The following is a 15,167-nucleotide window of genomic DNA, read 5'->3' as shown; positions in this document are numbered from 1 at the left end:
CCAGCATGTTTGGTCAGCTGGTTTTACCTCCGTGTGCTCTGTACAATGGCTGCTGGAAGACAAGTGTTTTGTTTTTGACTTATCATCCAGAAACCACTTGCTGTGTTCTTTTCGGTTGTGCAGGAGGCGCCACTTTTGCTTTTCAAAGATGAATGTTTGTATAATTGTGTGCCTTTTTGCAGCCATTTTTACATGCAAGTGTAAAAGTTGAGATGCGGATTTGGTCAGCAGCAAATTATTTGGATTTAAAGTGGCAAAAACCCCTAAAAGAGACTAAAACCTAACAGTATCTAAAAATGATTTTGTGCAAAAGCTGCTGTGAACGGGTTTTGTATAGGCCATAAAAATATCCTAACCTGTTCAAGGAAGAAAAATAGATCACCTTTAAACTAATGTTTGTCAGCGTCTACTTGGGTGTCGCCATGTTTAAATCCCACTTCTCTGACTAAAACAATATTTTATTTGTTTTCACTCATTAGCCTGTTATTTAATTTGCTTACATGAAGTTTGTTTTTATTTGTTTCTGTTTCTGACATGTGAAAGACGCAAAATAAATAAAATCTACCTAATATTGACTGAGGAGGAGGAATCCCAAACAGTTTAGAGACACAGTAACAGTTGGACTTCTGCTCAACGCCACGCTGTAACTGAAGTGTTGTGAGGAAGAATGGAAACAGAACAAAGTGGGAAAATCCTGAAATACTGCGGCTAAATATAACTCCTCCAGGAGGTGGAGAAAGGTCTGAAAGAAAACACCGACAGAGGAGGGAGAGTGGGAGAAAAACAACAGGCGGAGAGCTGCGGTGGAAGAGCAAATATGAACTTTTTCCTTCCATCACGTTCCCACCGCTCGGAAAAACTGATCTGGAGTCGGAGCCGAGTGAGTGGCTGAGACACGGGACAGAAAAACCTCTGAGCTGGTCAGAACGGGTAAACAGCATCAGAACGGCTCATATCAGAGCAGCCATGTAAACAATGTCCTGTTATCGTGGCAACAGAAAACATGGCACATGAGGGCCATGAGCATGAGGGCGGTCATGAGAAACAATCCGCTGATGCTAACTAGTCTCTGATGCTAATGAGCTCATGATGCTAACTAGTCTCTGATGCTAATGAGCTCATGATGCTAACTAGTCTCTGATGCTAATGAGCTCATGATGCTAACTAGTCTCTGATGCTAATGAGCTCATGATGCTAACTAGTCTCTGATGCTAATGAGCTCATGATGCTAACTAGTCTCTGATGCTAATGAGCTCATAATGCTAACTAGTCTCTGATGCTAATGAGCTCATGATGCTAACTAGTCTCTGATGCTAATGAGCTCATGATGCTAACTAGTCTCTGATGCTAATGAGCTCATAATGCTAACTAGTCTCTGATGCTAATGAGCTCATGATGCTAACTAGTCTCTGATGCTAATGAGCTCATGATGCTAACTAGTCTCTGATGCTAATGAGCTCATAATGCTAACTAGTCTCTGATGCTAACGAGTCTATGAAGCTAATAAGTTTATGATGCTAGCAGGTCCACACCTGAAGCTGCTTGGAGTGAAACTTTCTGAAGTGGTTCTGTTTCTGGTTTCAGGACAAACTGCACCAGAATCTTAGCGGTTTGACTGAACAACCATGTAAACAATGTGTCTGCTGTGCTGTTACCATGGCAACAGAAAACATGGCACATGAGGGGCTAAGTTTTCATTATTAGCCGTTTGTGGGGAAAAAGCAGAAAGATGTACAAAAATATCAGGGAATAAATTCATAATACGGCTTTGTTCTTGTAATTTTATATATAAATTTTATTTTCTTGGAATGGCCCTAAGACTCTGTTGTAGCATCCAGCTCTGGTGACATTTAGACAGCTTTGCACATCTGGACTTTGACTAGACCATTCTAACACAAGCTTTTTGTTGTTTGTTTTTGTGAACTTCAGTCTGAATCTTTCTGCAGCGTTTTGATGTGTTCAAAGTTTGTGACATTACTTCTAATCTGACCTGCTTAATCCGCCGTCATGACGCTGTAATCTGCTGAACTCAGACCAAATCACACTCAACTGGAAATGATTTCAGCTGACGTCCAATGGGAAATGGTTTCACTAAAAAGGGATAGATATTTGATTTTGGTGAGTGGAAAGCTGTGTGTTGGTTGTTTATTCCTGTTCATTCAGTTGTAATTCAGACATTTTGACCAAAGGTTGACTGGCTGCCTGGTTTTGCTATGATGTCACAGTTCTGTGGAAATGAGCAGCAAAAACATTGAAATGGAAACTAATCAGCCTGATCGAGTCTGCGACAGGAAAAACTTTGAGTGAAAGTGAGCTTTTGCTTTTACTGCCAGTAAATCCCCACTAATACCCCCAGTGACACACACACACACACACACACACACACACACACACACACACACACACACACACACACACACAGCTCTGCTTACACACTGCATGGCCCTGAGCTCCAGAAAACACTTTGGACCTGCTGAAGAGAAACTGCAGCACCGAGGATTCAGCACAGGGTCTTCAAAAGGGTCTGAAAACACACAAAGCTGTTCAGATGTGTGAAGAAACACACAGGAAGTGGTTTCATTTCTGGTTTGAGTTCATGACGCTGAACTCAACTGAACTCAGTCAGAAAATATAATTTAACTATAGAAACCTGGAAAAGTTTCTATTTTCTGCAAACTTTATCCAATAATCACTCGGGAAATCAATCACACCCATCTGATCTGCAGCTTCTCTGATTTGCTAATCATCATCATGATGTTTGCATAAACCTTGGACATGTTGACCTTTAACTGACCTGCCAGGGAGCCTGCAGTTCCTCTTTTGAACTAATTTTGATGCCATTCTAACAACTGAAAGAAGAGACTAAAATTAGCTTGAACTCAACAACACCTTTAGTTTTAAAGGTCTTAAATAAATGTATTTTGATACGCCTGTCAGAGGAAGTTCTAGTTTCAGCTTCCTGTTGGCCTTCAGTTTGTCACCTGCTGCAGAGATCGATGTATATTCGTCTGATCACTCTCTTTTTTGCTGGACATGTTTAGTACGGATTAAAATATTGAAAAAAAAAACACTACATACAACTATGACTATCGTTGATTACCGCGCGCTAAATTCCCCGCAGCGCTGATTGGCCGAGCAATGTCACATGATCCTCTGCAGCAGGTGATGACCAAGCACTTGTTGTCAGAGTCGTGTTTTATTCAGACTCATGTAAAAACCCATGTTTTTGTTTTTGCTTTTGCTCGGTCTTCCTCCCAGTGACCCGTCCTGTTGCCTCTCACTGCATGAACACAGAGCAACAAACCAACTCAACCTCTGCTTGTTGGCAGATGATGACGAGTTTGTTGCAGAGGAAGTGTGTGTCTCCTGCATGGAGGCGACTGGTCTTTGACGTCCGATTCCCAAACATGTTTACAGCATGTTTTCTGATGGTCATGTGTTCCTGCTGCCGCTCTGTGATTGGCTGGTTCCTGTGAGTAAACACGGTGTGTCACAGCGTGTTCCTGAACTCCCAGGTTGTTGTTGTCTGGTTGTGGTTGAGCGGAAAGCCGGAGGTCAGAGCGCCGAGATGCCGAGGCCGAAGTCTAATCTGCAGCGTCGTCCTGACGACACGCTGACATCACGTGCTGCCAGCCAATCGTGGAGCAGAATGGGGTTTTTAATGTTGGGTTTATTGACCAGAGCTGGTTTCTTTTTAAAGTCTTTCGGCTTCAGCAGTGGCTGTGTTTCCATTTATTATTCAAATTTGACATTTTGAATTTGAAATTTGATTAAGGAAAGTAAAAAAAAAACAAACAACTAATATATTGAAAATTGGTTTAGTTAGCAAAACTATAATGGAAACACATTTTGTCATATCACGAGTCACATGATCAACAGTCGAATGTTACTACTGGTGAAAACCACAAAGAAGAAGACGACAGGAAGTAGCTGGTGATTCTAACAACTTATGATGTTGACAAACTTAATCGCATGTTTAATGTTTAACACCAAAATTTGGTTTTTCAATACTAGCCAAACAACAACAAGGTTTTCTGCACATTCATAATCGAACAACAGCTGTCAGCTTCATTTCATTCAACTCAAAAGTGCAAATTGGAATTGAGAAAGTAAATTTGCTTCATAGAAATAGAAATCTGTTTTTTTGCACTGGACAAGTCATGTGATCAACAACAGGATGCTACTAAAGGCACAAGTTTTTTAAGTGACTTATTATGTGAACAAACTGATTTATGTGTGAGCGCAGCCTGCGGTTTGTGGGCGGAAGGTGTGTTTGTTGTGTTATAAACACAAGAAATTTAATTTCTTGTGTTTATATTTAAAAGTTTTGTGTTTTTTTTACACTGGTAGATTATCAACAAAGTTTTGACATTTGCAATCTAATAAAAGCTTCTGAAACATTCAGAAGATCGGTTTATAAAACAGCTTCTACTAAAGAAAAACAAGTTTGTTTTTTCAGAGGCCAAAATGCAACCAAGAGGTTAGAAACAGGAAGCAAAGGAAGAATGAGGAGCGACATTCCTGGCATTTCTGACAGGGAGCAGCAGCCCCACATTCATGAGTCAAATGAAGGTTTTCATGATGAACACATCAGACGAGTCTTAATTCTTCACAAAACTCCCAAAGGGACGGGATTTACGCCGGCTGTGAGAGAGGGAACAAAAAGGTGTGTTCTCAATCCAAAACACAACAAACACACCTTCCGCCCACAAACCGCAGGCTGCGCTTTGTGCCCTCATCTTGAGGGCTTTTTCAAGGTTCAGCAGTGATGACTGGATCTCACTGCTGCAATTTAACAGGTTGATCAGCCAAGCAGCAGCTGCTGAAAGCTCAGATCAGGAGGGAATCAGCAGCAGATGCAGAAGAACTGACACACCGAGCTAAACGAGCAAATGAACACATTAACAAGACAGAGATCCACAAGACGCACTAAACTGGTCAAAAGACAAAAGAACAGATGAAAAAATAAACAGGAAGAAAAAAAGTGAATCAATGTGACAATTAACCAAAATAACAGCAAAAAGGGAAACAGGAGTAAAGTTGTTGGGATGACAACGTCACCAACGTTAGTAAAAACACGGTCAGGAATAAAGAGAGGATGAATAAAACGTGTCTACAAAAGACACAATTATCTCCCTCCTCGCCTGTGGGGGCGCTGCTTCACAAAATGCAAACAACAATGGAGCGGTCCAGGTTGCCAGGGCTACGACTATTATCATATTTTTACTATAATTCTGCCTCTGTACGATAAATAATCCCAAAAAATGGGCAAATATACGATAATTTGACCATTTCGTTGATGTGTGGTTGAAATTGGTTGACTGTCCCAACTTTTCTGAGAACCCTGAAGGCATCTGTTTCCTGAAACAGCCAATCATGCTTTTCTAAGCTTGAGCCACGAGTGACGTGTTTGTGTTTGCCTCAGAACAACAGCTGATTGGCTGAATAGTCTGCTGTGCCATGACCGGGAAAATAAAGAAAGAGAAATGAACACTAAGAAATGTTCATTTCCTAGTGTAGGAATGGATGAATCCGTTCCGTCTGCTGATGAATCCGTTTCATCTACTGATGAATCCGTTCCGTCTGCTGATGAATCCATTCCGTCCGTTTCGTCTGCTGATGAATCCATTAAATCTGCTGATGAATCCGTTTCATCTGCTGATGAATCCGTTTCATCTGCTGATGAATCCGTTTCATCTGCTGATGAATCCGTTTCATCTGCTGATGAATCCGTTTCATCTGCTGATGAATCCGTTCTGTCTGCTGATGAATCCATTCCGTCCGTTCCATCTGCTGATGAATCCATTCCGTCTGATGATGAATCCGTTCCGTCTGATGATGAATCCGTTCCGTCTGCTGATGAATCCGTTTCATCTGCTGATGAATCCATTCCGTCTACTGATGAATCCATTCCGTCTGCTGATGAATCCGTTTCATCTGCTGATGAATCCGTTCCGTCTGCTGATGAATCCGTTCCATCTGCTGATGAATCCGTTTCATCTGCTGATGAATCCGTTCCGTCTGCTGATGAATCCATTCCGTCCGTTCCATCTGCTGATGAATCCATTTCATCTGCTGATGAATCCATTCCGTCTGATGATAAATCCGTTCCGTCTGCTGATGAATCCGTTTCATCTGCTGATGAATCCGTTCCGTCTGCTGATGAATCCGTTTCATCTGCTGATGAATCCGTTTCATCTGCTGATGAATCCGTTCCGTCTGCTGATGAATCCGTTCCGTCTGCTGATGAATCCGTTAAATCTGCTGATGAATCCGTTCCGTCTGCTGATGAATCCATTCCGTTGCTGATGAATCCGTTTCATCTGCTGATGAATCCGTTCCGTCTGCTGATGAATCCGTTTCATCTGCTGATGAATCCGTTTCATCTGCTGATGAATCCGTTCCGTCTGCTGATGAATCCATTCCGTCCGTTCCATCTGCTGATGAATCCATTCCATCTGCTGATGAATCCGTTTCATCTGCTGATGAATCCGTTTCATCTGCTGATGAATCCATTCCGTCTGATGATGAATCCGTTCCGTCTGCTGATGAATCCGTTTCATCTGCTGATGAATCCGTTCCGTCTGCTGATGAATCCGTTCCGTCTGCTGATGAATCCATTTCATCTGCTGATGAATCCGTTTCATCTACTGATGAATCCGTTCCGTCTGCTGATGAATCCGTTTCATCTGCTGATGAATCCATTCCGTCCGTTCCATCTGCTGATGAATCCATTCCGTCTGATGATGAATCCGTTCCGTCTGCTGATGAATCCGTTTCATCTGCTGATGAATCCGTTCCGTCTGCTGATGAATCCGTTTCATCTGCTGATGAATCCGTTCCGTCTGCTGATGAATCCGTTTCATCTGCTGATGAATCCATTCCGTCCGTTCCATCTGCTGATGAATCCATTCCATCTGCTGATGAATCCATTCCGTCTGATGATGAATCCGTTCCGTCTGCTGATGAATCCGTTCCGTCTGCTGATGAATCCGTTTCATCTGCTGATGAATCCGTTCCGTCTGCTGATGAATCCGTTTCATCTGCTGATGAATCCATTTCGTCTGCTGATGAATCCATTCCGTCTGCTGATGAATCCGTTCCGTCTGATGATGAATCCGTTCCATCTGACGCCTCAAAGCTGTGACGGCCTGTTAGGAGCCATTCAACATTGGAGTCACTATAGCGCATCAATGCACTTCTTATTTTAATTGTGATGGTAATTTCCCTCAGAATAAGACGACTTTATGTCTCTGGTAGCACTGGTAACACTGGTAACACTGGTAACACTGGAGTGGGTCAGGTTTCAGTTGGTTGGATTCCTCTAAGTCATTTCTCCTGCTAGTGCTAGGCTAATGCATTGCTTTGGTTTAATTTACCCAGAATGCCCTGTGAAGCTGTTGGTGTTGGTGTTCGCATTGGCATTCGAACCGCAGCAGAGTTTACTTCAACCAAACCCAACCGACCTGGATTAAATACCTGGAGTGGGATTAAATACCTGGAGTGGGAGTAAATCGGCCTGAACAGGACTGGACTGATGAACACTAAATGAAAATCGTTCAGTTCCAGTAAAGAACATTTCTGCTTCTGAATCGTTCATGTTTTCTGTCTCTGTGCTTTTTAATGTAGCCATGATTTGACAGCCTTTCAGCCTCAGTTCTGTTATATAACCAGAGTTGGATATTCTCAGACTCTGATGGTGTAAAAATGTTGTGATTGTGCAGAAATGCGCCTCTTCACCGGCTGGCTGCTCATCACTTCTCCTCCTCTTCCTCCGTCTGACTCATCCTCTCCTGCTCCAGGTTCAGCCTTACATGGTCAGTGACGCAGCAGCAGGATCTCCCTACGTATCGGGTCCCGCCGGCCCAATGGGCCGCAGTCAGCCGTTTCCACGGCGACGTGACGCAGCGGCAGCCTCCGCGCTGCTGGAGGACTGAGCTGAACAGAAATAGCTGCAGGAGTGACACACTGAGCTCATTTTGTTCCCTTATCGGCCCAAAATAAAGCTGCTATTCTGGAGCGACAAAACGTTCTCCGTCATGGAGCCGGTACCGGGTCGGTTCTGATCACCACAATGAGCTGACTGTTGTGTAAACGCGTTCAGGAACACGGTCACTCAGGTCCAGATCTTAAATTCAGACTCTCCTTCAGCTCCCTGCTGCTGTCCAGATGTTTCTCAGTTTGGAGTCCAGGTTCTGACCAACCTAGTCCACCTTCCATGTTTTTCACCGATGCAAATTGAACTGTTCAACAATTTGCATTTTCCATTCACGCTCCTGCAGAGCATTTCCTCCCTGCTCTTCAAGCCGGCTGGAAATATGGTTCCACGATGCAACGACCAGATCAACAACAATACGATGAGGATGGAAACACGGACGGCCAGCCGCGCTCTGCTGGTTTTCATTTCCTGGCTTTTCACTCATTAGGTGTTTATTTTTGTTTACCTCACTCTTCTGCTCAAAACATAAAAACTCGGCCTCATGCCGTTTTGTTTAGTGAATATTGGATCGGTTCTGGTACTGTGGGGATTTAAATCTTTATATTTCAGTCCTTCTAATGATGTAATTTTGATCAGTTCCTAAGTTGACTTTTTACCAAAAACTTTTTACTTTTACTTGAATAAAACTTTTGGCTACTTTACCCACCTCTGAAAGTAACTAAGTAACTAAAGCTTATTTGCAGAACTCAGTAAATAACAGGATTATTTGCATAATGATTAGTTACTAACTACTATCCAAGTATCTCTGTTTGTGTTTTGCTCCAGTAAAAAATCTTCCCCTAGCAGTTTGTTTTATGTCAATAATTCCTGAATACTAAATAAAAAGTTTTAGTTCCACTGCAGACTATTTTTATCTACATTCCAATCATTTCTACCGTATTAGTGATTAAAGAATTGAAGAACTCCCTTTCTCACTCCCTGACACACACACACACACCCTGACGCAGTGGGTGTGTAACGTGATCAGCCGGTGGTTCCTCCCATGGCATCAGAGACGGCGTGTTGACCTCTGCTCTGCCGTCACTCACCTGCGTGCAGCAGACCGGCTCCGCCCGCCGCACGCTGCGTTCAGGGTGTGAGCGGCTGGGCTGAGACAGCCTGTCCCGGCCCGGCCCGGCCCGGCCCAGCTGGCTCTGCCTGCACTATTTACTCTATTACCATGCAACACATCCTTCTGCAAACGTTTGGACCTGCATAGCAAATCCTTACAGCTTCCACATGGCTGAAAGCAGAAAAAGTCAATTCTGTGAGAAAAAGCTTTGCATGCTGAAGATGTTTCTGTCAGGAAAACGATTCCTCATCGAGTTTTCTTTGTTTACTCCCTTGATTATAAAGAGAAGTCACAAAGAGACCCGTGGTTTATAGGAAGAGACGTTCTTTACAGAAATACGTTCCTTACAGAAAGTGAAGCCAAAGACTGAGAGACTTCTCAAGGTTTTTCATCACTTGCCAATTCCACTTTCAAAAGTGAAACTTTACAGATGAGAAGTGTGAAAATGAGAAGCATCTGTAAGCTGAGCTCTGGCGTAAACATGTCAGGGTTACAGTGTCACAGAAGCTTCGTCACGGAGAAAAACACGTCCGCACGCGGGCCAGGCGGCTGCGTCACAAGGCGGCTGCGTCACAAGGCGGGAGCGTTGACCGATGCAGCCAAACGCAGAGACGGAAAACGGGTTCATGTTTGTCCTCACAGGACGTCTGAGACGTGAACGCAGGAATCCTGACGCCATCCGGAGCCGAATGAGGGAAGAGAAACAGAACCTGAATGATATCTTTCCAAACATTTTTAGTCTAATTTCCAATTCCAACACATAACTGCATCTGATACATGAAAAACTCATTTACAAGTAACTTTTATAGCAGCTTGTTTTATGTCAATAATTCCTGAATACTGATTGAAAAGTTTTAGTTCCACTGTAGACTATTTCACTTAAAATATGGAAACAATGTTTTATTTCTTTAATGACGCACAAAAAATTTAATAACGCCGTCATCAGCATAAAAGGATACAAAAGTCTATGAAAATAAACAAGGTGAAACAAAATTTCTAGTTTTGTTTACTGCAAAATTATAAAAGTTTACCAAGTAGTTAAATCTAGTTTCTATTTCTTAATACTCTTAAAATAAGGAAAACTAACTCACACATAACTTTTCAGCAAGATATAAGAACTTGTTTTAGTCGATAATTCCTCAATATTGATTAATAATTCCACTGATAGATTATTTCACCGGTAAAGTGATTCAATCTGCTGTTGAACTTTTACTTTTCCATCATTATTAAGGAATTATTGTCTAATATCAAGTTGTTTTGCCGCATGTCTTTCCTGTCAGCCTACTTTCAAATAAGGCCCATAAAAACCTTGGAAACAGAAATTAGATTTGCTGTATTTGCAGTGAACATGTTGGTTGGGTTCAGTCAAACTTGCCGTTAAGCAGAAAACTGTAAATGATTTGGGTGCCGAGGACGGAGCTGAGGGGCCTGCCGCGTGACAGCAGCCCCCAGAAACTCCAGGTTTCCTCGGTGTCTGGATGACAAAAGGCAGATTTGTTGTGTGGTTTGAACTGAAGGACAGGAGAGGACTGTTTGCTCCGGTTGTGTTTGCAGAAACAGATCGTTTCCTCTGTGAGTCGCTGCAGCTGATTGGCTGAGCCAAACTCCACATCACTTCCAGGACTTTGTTGTGTTTCACAAGAGTCGTGGACCCGTTTGGCCTCAGCCAGGTCGGGCGGGCCGGCCGCCAAAACCAACAGTCCTGCAGAATTCCCGTTGGCCGCTAACAGGATGTGACATCACACTGTGACATCATGGGCAAGGCCAATGCTGTTTGTTCTCAGTGAGCTTCAGTTTACAGCCCAGCAGCTTTCACAAAAACACAGGAGGATGGGGGGGGGGTCTGCGTTCCTCTTTACTGAAATATTTTCCCTGCAGAACGACAGACGGTGACGAGATGAAGTGATGACGTTCAGTTCTTTGCTCCTACTTTTATCACAAAGTGGTGAAACTAAAGAGGAAAAATGACAAATTAGCTCATTGAGACTTTAGCTGATAAATTAGCATGAGGAACATCATGCTAACTTTATAGAGGCTCCAAATGGACCACAGTAGAAATATAATGATGGATGGATGGATGGATGGATGGATGGATGGATGGATGGATGGATGGATGGATGGATGGATGGATGGATGGATGGATGGATGGATGGATGGATGGATGGATGGATGGATGATGGATGGATGGATTTGGGTTGCTGGTTCCACGCCGCTGAGAAGCTGCAGCATGATCTAGCTGGATCATGCTGAGGAGGCGGAGGGCTGGATTTCAGTTCATAAAGATGCTTTTGTTCTGCAGTTTCGCTAATCATTTTAGCGATGTAGCGATGCTATGTGTAGCTTGATGTCATGAGCTAAGAAAGCTTCCCATTAGTGAAATCTGACCGAGAAATGTTTCAAACTCCTGAACTCCACAGCTGCTCTTTGCTGTTCAATATTGTAAATAATCTGTTGTTCTAAACTCCCCTGGTTAAAGAAAGATGAAATAAAATACGTTCACACAGCAGGTCATTTTGTTCTGGTGTTTCTATTAATTGGTCGCGTGGTTCTGTGATTGGCTTGATGTTCTCAGAATGAGGCTGATGTATGAACAGCCTGAAGCCTCCACAGTAACAGTGATGATGGCATTTATGTGAATAAGACTCGCTGTGAGCAGATCTGCTCTGTGAAATCCACATTCAGGACATTTTAAGCTCCATTTTTCACTCTGACTTTAAACAGTTTCTGTATTTGAATAAAGGCAACTTGTCTTTTGTTTCTGGTGGAATGTAGTCAAATAGTTGCTCTGAGCTTTTAGCTGACGTCATCATACCGGCGTTAATGCTTATTGTATATTCAGCTCCAAACTAAATAACCAAGAGTGGATCAATTGATTTGAACTGATGCAGTCGCCAGTAAACTTAAATCAAGACAAATTTAACTTACATGTTACTTTTCAGAAAGGAGCCAGTTTTAGTTGAAAATTTCCCACATTGGCAGTTTTTTTCACTAATAACATTTGAAAACATTCTGTTTTCTATCTTTTTACTTGTTTTGAGAGGGGTATTTTATTACAGTGTTATCAGCTCCCAGTGTTACCGTTCAGATTCCTACAGGCTGATTCTGATGAAAAGATTATTTCTGTAAGATAAAATCCAGAATTACTGGAGAGCATTGGGGTTTACTGAACAACTGAAATGTGCATTTCAAACTGATGCTAACGTTGTGTTTGGGAATTTTAATAGCTTCCGCAACTTTGCTAACTTTCTGCAATGAATCCAAAATGTAGATCTAATAGTATATGCAAGTTTGATCTATTATGAAAAATACGGAAGTTTTTGTTTCCATTTGAAGATAATTCTGATTTGCATCACTTTGTTTTTATTTATTTTTAGCAAATTACCATGAGCAGTTTGGTGAAATAAAAAAATAAAATCTGGATTAGGACCAGAATGGATACAATCTCAAAGGACCACAAATGGCCCCTGCGCCTCATCTTTAGCATCCCCCCCCCCCCCACACACACACACACGCTGATGAATGACTCAGGAATCGTAAATGTATTCAACAGTTTATTCATCAGATCGAGTCAACACATTGATGAATATGAACATATGACTTCAATGTGTCTGAAAGTTCATAATTAAGTCCAAGAGCATGCGCATGCGCACAGGTGAGCCGAAACACCTGCAGCACCGTTCACGTCTCCACGTGCGTCTCTTCTCCACTCATTCATCAGTCCAGTCACGTGCTGACTCCTGAAAACAGCCTCCTCTTCCTCCTCTTCCTCAGCTGCTCCAACACGTCTAGGTCCGGCTTTCAGAACCGGTCGACCCACATCACGCGGCTGGAGAGCTCGTGTCGGTTCGGTCCTGGCTCGTCCCCCCCCCCCCTCTATCTTTCAGGAGGTCGGGTCGCTTAAATCCAACTCCTTCTCACCGCTGCACGGCGGTTCGGTTCAGTTCAGTTCAGTTCAGTCAGCCGTCCCGCAGCTCCAGGCAGGGGACCCACTGGTTGCTGCAGCGGCTTTGCTCGCAGAAGCTGCTGACGTGCTGCAGGGCCTGGCACTGCAGAGGCTGCACCGGAGGGTTCTGCACAAACAACACGGAACCAGCCGTTAGGACCCACAAACAACCGGAAGTACGAGTCAAACGGCACTGGAAGGCAGGAAGAGGCTCCGGGAGGACCGGGGAGGCGGACTTACCGTGACCAGGATGCAGTGCAGGTCCCGCGGCTCCTTGGCGTTGCTGTCCTCGGTGTCTTCCCCCAGCAGCTGCGACAGCCGCCGCACGCCGGAAACCCGCACGATGTTGATGTCGTTGTCACAGCAGAAAGCCTGAAGCAGCGTGAAGTGGATCTGCAGCGCGATGTCATCCTTATCTTCCTCATCCGTGGCGAGGAGACACAGAACCACGCTGTCCGGATCTCTGCAGCGGAACCAGGAGAGGAACGTTAGAACAACAGACCCAGAAAGATGTTGACTTTAAACCTCAGAAACACATCAATGTTGAACTTTAACTTACACATTCATGAGCTTGGCGGACTCGTACACCCCCACCGTGAGGCAGTCCTGCCGCTGCGCCGCGACCAGCAGCTCCTCCACAGCCTGACTCACCGTCTCCATCCTGCAGAGACAGCGGGGCGGTTAGAACCGCGCACAGTAACGCTCAACATGTCTAACAGCAACGTCTAAACATCTGTGCATCCTGGTGCATCATCGGCCAAAGCGCTTACTTTTGCTCGGTGCTGTTGGTTCCGACGACCTCCTCCAGAGTCATGTTGAACTCAGAATAGTATTCCACCAGCTCCAGGTTAGAAGGATAAATTAAATCCACAGCGCTCGCTGTCCTGACAAACTCCACAAAGAGAAAAAGCAAAGTCCAAACAGCTCGGCAGAATAATCCAGATCGGAACAGAAGTGCTTCTGATTCGGATAAATGTCCAGTCCGGTAGGGAGTAAAGTCGCTTTGTGCCTCTGACAGCAGGAACTCCCTTATTTATATCAGCAGTTTAGCGGGGGGAGCCGCGCGCAGCAGAGCGCCTTGTGATTGGTCCGTGCTGATCAAAAGAGAATTTTCAGCGCGCTGCTGATTGGCTGAGCGCGGTGCTGATGACCGGCGATCCCACGTGGGTGGTTTCGGAGAATCCCCCGCATTCCCTCCCTCCTCTCTCTCTCTCTCTTTCTCTCTCTCTGTTTACCGGCTGTTTTCTAACTGACTGGAGGAATTTCCACATCTTCCTCCTTCTGCTCCCAGAAACTTTTTTTTGCACCAGAAGGTGCAAAAAAAAAAAAAAAAAAAAAAAATCCCCAAAGCGAGATCAAAGTGCACACCTGACCTAATCAGACACAAGGAGGGGAGGGGGCGCTGGGCACGCGCCCGCCGGGTTGGATAACGGACTGCTGCTGATGATGTTGATGATGATGATGACGCCGGTTGTGCAATAGTTAACAATACAGAATTTGCAAAGGTCCGGTGATAAACACGTGCCAGTCAGCTGCATGTTTAGGATTAGAAACTACCATGAGGTCAAAGGTCAAGTGATCACAGCCTCAATAAAACATTTTCTGAATAAAATAAATGAGTGCGTTTGAGCTGCACTGGTTCTGTCCCGCATGCAGGCTGCCCGAACCGGGTCGCATGCTGCCTCTAGCGGCCAGGCTGCGGCGCTGCAGGACGTGTCTGGGCAGAACCAGCACCGGGCAGGGGGAGTCCCGGCGGGAAGGTTCTGTTTGGGGGGATTTGGGGGGAGTTTCATGGGTCATCAGGAGCCGTTTGGTGCTCTTTCATATTTTCTGAGGTTTTTTGAGAAATGAAAATGAAACTGCATGAAAATCACATGAAAAGTCATCAGAGAAACTGACATTTCAGGAGTTTTTTCCTGCACAGCATCAAAAACAAATATAATTAATATATAGTTTCAGTTTGCTGGAATAAAAGAGAGTTTCTGCAAGAAGTTTGAATAAAATTCTGTATTTTCCCAGGCTATTATTTAAAATAAAAAAACTTAATGATTCAAAACTTAATAAATAATAAAATAAGAAGCTTATTGTATCTAAATGATTCAGTTCTTGAAATAAAGAACAGTCACGTGTTTGGGTGTTTAAAAAGACAAAAAAAATAAAGTGAATATTTCAGA

General features: G+C 43.8%; 1 protein-coding gene across 1 annotated transcript; it reads right to left on the bottom strand.

Moving 5' to 3' along the window:
- Nucleotides 1-12,588: 12,588 nt before the first annotated feature.
- Nucleotides 12,589-14,012, bottom strand: gadd45ba (growth arrest and DNA-damage-inducible, beta a). Its single transcript, XM_055055465.1, has 4 exons — nucleotides 13,764-14,012; nucleotides 13,553-13,654; nucleotides 13,234-13,456; nucleotides 12,589-13,120 (listed from the first exon to the last, which is right to left on the bottom strand). Exons 1-4 carry the CDS (start codon nucleotides 13,805-13,807, stop codon nucleotides 13,007-13,009), a joined length of 483 nt encoding a protein of 160 aa, XP_054911440.1. The 5' UTR covers nucleotides 13,808-14,012; the 3' UTR covers nucleotides 12,589-13,006.
- Nucleotides 14,013-15,167: the final 1,155 nt, after the last annotated feature.

The sequence above is a fragment of the Poeciliopsis prolifica genome, unplaced genomic scaffold (genome assembly GCF_027474105.1).
Source record: "Poeciliopsis prolifica strain line A6 unplaced genomic scaffold, Auburn_PproV2 SCAFFOLD002, whole genome shotgun sequence".
NCBI lineage: Eukaryota > Metazoa > Chordata > Actinopteri > Cyprinodontiformes > Poeciliidae > Poeciliopsis > Poeciliopsis prolifica.
The sequence above is the reverse complement of the archived record's forward strand: the minus strand, read 5'-3'. Positions and strand labels throughout refer to the sequence as shown.